The following is a 6,905-nucleotide window of genomic DNA, read 5'->3' as shown; positions in this document are numbered from 1 at the left end:
GTAGTGAAGTCTTAGGACAACCAGTTACAAGGAGAAAGCCATGGATATCAAATGATACTTGGGACACTATAAAAAGGAGAGAAAGACAGAAATTGATTGATGGAAGTTTTCGAGGAAGTAATGAAAATTACAAGGTAGAGCATGCTAAGTATTCCAGTATTGACAACGAAGTATAAAGAAGAGCCAGAAATGTCTGGAGAGAGTATTTAAACAGTAAAGAAAATGGGGCCGCCAAAGCTATGAATTCAGGAAGTGTCTATGGCGTGAGTATTGCTCATAGAACTACCAATGAATTCTCTACTGGGGCAAAGAAGTAGAAGCATATACCTAAAAAAATAAGAGATGGCTCTGTTATGGCAACAGAAGATTAAGAAAGACAACGTTGGATGGAACACTTTAGTGAGGTTATGAATACGACATAAAAAGGGAATAGTTTGATTGACATACTTGGAGCTGAAGAAGACCTTGATGTGCACATGAATAAGTTCAGGGTGTTTGAAAGCGAAGCTATTCTAAAAAAACTAAAGATACGATGGAATAACTGCCGAAATGATACTTGCCAAAAATTAAGTGATTCCCAGACGACTTACAAAATTATTTTGTAGGAAAATGTGGCACGAAGACGCAAAACCTGATGAATGAGAGTTCGAATGGTTGGTGAAAATAGCTTAAAAAGGGAGACCTAACTGGCAGCAATAATTACAGAGGCTTAACACTCACATCAGTTGTTTTGATAATATATAGGATGCTTATTCTTAAGAGTCTTGAGAGAGAGAGAGAGAGAGAGAGAGAGAGAGAGAGAGGAGAGAAGAGAGAGAGAGAGAGAGAGAGAGAGAGAGAGAGAGCCTTACCTTATTGCCTTATTGCCTTATTTTTTGTTTGGGTTCCCCCAGGTCCCTCAGTGTGAGGCACCTCGTATATCCACCAGAGAGTTGCTAATGCATCTTCCGGTGTATTTTGCATCTTCCAGTCTTGGATGGTCTGGGATGCATCTTAGGTATTTATCGAGCTGATTTTTAAACACATCTACGCTCACTCCTGATATGTTTCTTAGATGAGCTGGCAGCACATTAAATAGTCGCTGCATTATCGATGCTGGTGCGTAGTGGATTAATGTCCTGTGCGCCTTTCTCAGTTTACCTGGAATGCTTTTTGGCACTATTAATCTACCTCGGCTTGCTCTTTCTGATACTTTAAGCTCCATGATGTTTTCAGAAATTCCTTCTATTTGCTTCCATGCTTGTATTATCATGTAGCGTTCTCTTCTCCTTTCTAGACTGTATAGTTTTAAAAATTGCAGTCTTTCCCAGTAGTCAAGGTCCTTAACTTCTTCTATTCTAGCAGTATAGGACCTTTGTACACTCTCTATTTGCGCAATATCCTTTTGGTAGTATGGGTACCATATCACATTGCAGTACTCGAGTGTACTACGCACATAAGTTTTGTAAAGCATAGTCATGTGTTCAGCTTTTCTTGTTTTAAAGTGTCTGAATAACATTCCCATTTTTGCTTTACATTTAGCCAACAGTGTTGCTATTTGGTCGTTGCATAACATATTTCTATTTAAAATTACACCAAGGTCTTTAATTGCTTCCTTGTTTGTGATTGTCTCATTATTAGGTCCCTTGTATGCATACACCATTCCTTCTCTGTTTCCATAATTTATTGATTCGAATTTATCGGAGTTAAATACCATCCTATTTATCTCCGCCCATTCATATATTTTGTTTAGATCTCTTTGTAGTGAGTTCCTATCTTCATCACAAGTAATTTCTCTACTTATTCTTGTGTCATCGGCGAAACTTCTCACTACGGAGTTTTCAACATCACAGTCTATGTCTGAGATCATAATAACAAATAGCAGTGCAGCTAATACCGTACCTTGGGGCACACCAGATATTACCTGGGTTTCATCGGATTTCTCGTCATTTGCAACCACTATCTGTTTTCTGTTTTGCAGGAATTCTTTTACCCATTTTCCTATCTTTCCCACAATATTATGCTTTCTCATTTTTTTCTCCAATATGTTATGGTCTACCTTGTCAAAGGCTTTTGCAAAATCTAGATAGATCACATCTGTGTCTTTTTCATTTATCATATTATTGTATATGTTTTCATAGTGTGCTATCAGTTGGGTCTGTGTACTTTTTCCAGGTACGAAACCGTGTTGACCCATATTAAACAAATTATTTTTGACCAAATGGTTCATTATTTTCTTTTTTATTACCCTCTCATACATTTTCATAATATGTGATGTTAGACTAACAGGTCTATAATTGCTTGCCTCTAGTCTTGATCCACTTTTGAAGATAGGGGTTATATAAGCTAATTTATGTTTAACATATATCTCGCTCATATCTACACTCTGTCTTAGCAGTATTGCAAGCGGCTTCGCGATAGTGTTTGCAGTTTTCTTTAACAAAATCGCTGGAACTCCATCTGGTCCGGCTGCCGATCCATTTTTAATTTCGTTTATAGCCGTGACAATATCTGCTTCATTAATATCTATATCCGTTAGATATTCGACATTTTCTTCTCTCATTTCTGTTTCATTATTCTCATTCGCAATTCTTGGCGTGAACTCACTCTTATATTTTTCTGCTAATATGTTGCATATTTCCTTTTTTTCATTCGTTAGCCGTCCTTCAATTCTTAGAGGGCCTATTTCTATTCTCCTTTTATTCATCTTTTTTGCATAGGATTAAAGTACTTTCGGGTTTCTTTTTATATTTTGAAGTGTCGTTTCTTCTAAGTCCCTTTTTTCATTTTCTTTCGACTGTATAATCTTTTGTTCTGAATTTTCTATCTTACATTTTATTTCCCTCATTTTCCACACATTTTTTTCTTTTGCAAGATTTTTCTTCCACTTTTTAATTTTCTGAAATAAGATCCTTCTGTCTCTTGGTATGCACGTCTTTTGTTTATTGTTTTTTTTTTTCAGTACATATTTTTCAACAATTTTCTCCAGTATTTTGTACAGTATATCCGTATTTACCTGTATATTATCACTTATAAATACATTTTTCCATTCTTTATTCAGTTCTTCATTTATTTCTGACCATTTTATATTCTTACTGTAAAAGTTATATTTTCCATATCCTTCCCAAAGTTTTGTGCTGCTATTAATTCTGTGATCACTTGCTTTGGAATGAACTATCAATTCTATGACATTGTGGTCTGAAATTCCCGTGTTATACACTATTATTTCTTTAACATAATTCACCTCCTTCACAAATAATAGATCTAGGACATTTTCCTTTCTTGTTGGAATGTGGTTTATTTGTTGCATATTATGTTCTAATAGCATATCTTGAAGCTTTTCAAATTGCCTCTTATCTTCTGCGCTACAATTACTATCTTTTTTTTTATGTATACATACAACCACTTTCTTCTATCCGTTCTTTCCAATCCACGAAAGAAAAGTTAAAATCTCCGGATAGGAGTATATTCCAGTCTTTATGGTTTCTACATATATCATCTATTTTTTCTATTATTATGTCAAACTCTTTAGTGTTTGGGGGTCTGTAAACTACAATATTCATTAGTTTTTCACATTCAAATTCTACCGCAATCAATTCACATTCTGTGTTGCTGTATTTTTCACATACTTTTCCTTGATTTATGTCTCTTCCATATATTGCGGTTCCCCCTTGATTCCTATTTTTTCTGTCTGATCTATAAGTTTGGAAACCCTTTATCTGGTCATCACTGCCAGTCTCTTGGGAATACCATGTTTCACTTATATTTAATATATCTATTTTTTTCAATTTGGGTTAGTTCTTCTAAGAACTCTATTTTCCTTTTAGAGTTACTCGTGACTAAACCCTGTGCATTCATTACTATTATGGTTTGTGTTTCATCCCCATTATTTAATATTGGTAATAATATGGATTCTCCCGTGCTTCCTTCCTGTTCTGATATGATGTTCTTTTCTTCATTTCCCGGAATTCTGCCATTAAAAAATCCAACTTTTTCTATTATATTTGCTCTTTCGCCTTCATATTTATTTGTGTGTGTATACCTGCAACTGTCCCCATATCTGCACCAACCCCTGGCATTATAGATGCATTCTTTGTAGTTGGGCTCTAAATGTGCAGGTTTGGGTTGAAAGGCCTCATATCTTGGGGCTCTTGGTTCAAAGCGCGGTATATACACGGCCTGCTTTTTTGTTTCTTTTTTTTTCTTTTTTGCTTTCATTTTTCTTTTCAGTTTGCTGAGTTTTCTTACTTTCATTCATGGTTGCAGGATGCATATATCGACATTTTTTGTTGTAAATGCATCCTTTTCCTTCTTTTAGGTTTTTGCATATTTTTGGATTGAAATCTCTGCATTCGTCTCCATATCCGTCTAAATACGCACATTTACCATATATTTCATAATTATGGCATATCTTTGGATGCTTGTAGTAGCATCTTTTGCCAAATCTGCAATTCCCTCTTTTCAGCATATTGCAGACTATATCCTTCTTTTCTATTTTTTCTTGTTCTTGCTCTTCCCTAAAGTTATGTAGGTCCGGGTAGAGTCTCTTGGGTCTATTATTTGTTTCCATCTGGTAATTTATTTCTTCATAAGTATGTTGTTAGATGGCATCATAGGTTATATCAATGATTTCTTCTGCATCCTTACACATATCCTGTTCATTGTTCTCTTCTTCTTCTTTTTCTTCTTCTTCTTCTTCTGTTTCTTCTTCTTCCTCTTCTTTATCTTCAACTATTTGCAGATTTAGTCTCGACTTAATTATATTTTCTATCCAGACTAAGCATGTTGAGCAGAATACCTTTGTGTCTTTATTTTTTTATTTTTTGCTGTATTTCAGCACATGTGGGGTGTGTTGGGACATGACAGGCATCACATTTTCTAATCAATTGTTGAGGATTATTAATGGAATACCATATCTTACATGTATTACACCATTTTGGCATTCTTTTTCCCATTGCATCAATCAGCATATTCACCATATTGGACTTCTTATTGTTCTTTGATGGAATGTGTTGATTGATATAGACTTTCTTTATAAGTCACTTTAACATTTGGATTTTCTTTGGAATTTCTTCTATTATTTTGCTGATGTTTTCCACAGATTTGCTCCAGTTTATTGGATCATATTGTTTCAATATGTCTGCGAATATTTTTCCGTCACATTGGTTGACGTTACTAGTGACCTCTGTTATCAGACGGTCGAGCTCCTGTTTCGCCAACTCATGGAATTTATTTTTGCTGAGTCCAGCGATGTCTCTCCAAGCCTTGCCCGTGTTGTACATAGCCATCTTGATTAGATTTTTAGTAATTCACAAGATAACTATTCTATGCCGACGTTTTATCCCACTTCTCTGACCTCAAACTAATCCCTGACTAGAGAGAGAGAGAGAGAGAGAGAGAGAGAATGATGAAAAGCTGAGAGATGAACAAGCAAGATTTAGAAAAGGAAGACGTAGCACTGTCAGAATTTCCATTTTGAGACAAGTCGTACAGCAATGCGTAGAATATAGAAATCCCATTTTGATGGTATTTGTGGACTACAAAAAAGCCTTTGATATTGTGCAACGGCTAATTTTGTGGATAGTCATGCGTCATCATGGAATTCCTCTTAAATATGTAAATATGATTAAGTTTGTTCATGTGCATAGCAAGGGCAAAGTTAATGTTAATGGAGTCTTATCGAGTGAGTTTCTATTGAACAGCGGAGCACTACAAGAGAATGTGTTGTCACCTATATTGTTCATCCTCCTCAAGGACTTTGTAATATGTAGAACAGTCAGAGATGTAAAAGAAGGACTGGACCTGATTGGTGATAGGAATTTGGCAGACCATAACACCACAGAATTTGCAATGCTTTCTTACAGAATGTATGAAATATCATACGGAGTGGGGCTGAAGATAAATAGAAGAAAGACAGAGATGATGAGAAAGGAGTATGCTGGCGATGCTGTCCTTCTCACCAGAACACCATAGGATTTGCAATGCTTTCTATATATATATATATATATATATATCTATATATCTATATATCTATATATCGATATATATATATATATATATATTTATATATATATATATATATATATATACATATATATATATATATATATATACTGTATACATATATGTATATATATATATATATATATACACACATATATATATATATATATATATCCTTGAGTTTCTCGAGCGTTAAAGATTCAGTTAGCGGCTTGCTAGGCCTGTCCTAACCTATTGCTGAATATACTGTCAGCACCTCAGTCGTTTGGTCCACGGCTCCTTATTCAACATACTCAGAGCAGCCCTAAGAGAGTTTAATTCCTAGGGGTTCCCCCATCCGCCACCCGGGGGACGCGTCTGGTAGGAGTTTTCTCTCCCCAGAATTTTTGAAAACAGAATTGAGTGGAGAAGACAACTGATTCCACTGACAGGCTGAAAGCCTACCTGGGAGTGGAAGTGAAGTAAAGTGATATATATATATATATATATATACACACACACACATATATATATATATATATATATATCCTTGAGTTTCTCGAGCGTTAAAGATTCAGTTAGCGGCTTGCTAGGCCTGTCCTAACCTATTGCTGAATATACTGTCAGCACCTCAGTCGTTTGGTCCACGGCTCCTTATTCAACATACTCAGAGCAGCCCTAAGAGAGTTTAATTCCTAGGGGTTCCCCCATCCGCCACCCGGGGGACGCGTCTGGTAGGAGTTTTCTCTCCCCCAGAATTTTTGAAAACAGAATTGAGTTGAGAAGACAACTGATTCCACTGACAGGCTGAAAGCCTACCTGGGAGTGGAAGTGAAGTGAAGTGATATATATATATATATATATATCTATATATCGATATATATATATATATATATATCTATATATCGATATATATATATATATATATACATATACTGTATATA

The 6,905-nt window shown here is 35.3% G+C and overlaps 1 protein-coding gene across 1 annotated transcript; it reads left to right on the top strand.

Annotated features, from left to right (window-relative positions):
* Positions 1–5,601: 5,601 nt before the first annotated feature.
* Positions 5,602–5,952, top strand: LOC137633805 (uncharacterized). The gene has a single exon (XM_068366050.1). The coding sequence runs from the start codon at positions 5,602–5,604 to the stop codon at positions 5,950–5,952; it is 351 nt and encodes a 116-aa protein (XP_068222151.1).
* Positions 5,953–6,905: the final 953 nt, after the last annotated feature.

The sequence above is a fragment of the Palaemon carinicauda genome, chromosome 43 (genome assembly GCF_036898095.1).
Source record: "Palaemon carinicauda isolate YSFRI2023 chromosome 43, ASM3689809v2, whole genome shotgun sequence".
Taxonomy (NCBI): Eukaryota; Metazoa; Arthropoda; class Malacostraca; order Decapoda; family Palaemonidae; genus Palaemon; species Palaemon carinicauda.
The sequence above is the reverse complement of the archived record's forward strand: the minus strand, read 5'-3'. Positions and strand labels throughout refer to the sequence as shown.

Excerpts from the sequence above, each read along its gene's own strand:
- LOC137633805 (XM_068366050.1), top strand. The coding sequence starts at position 5,602 with ATGATTAAGTTTGTTCATGTGCATAGCAAGGGCAAAGTTAATGTTAAT.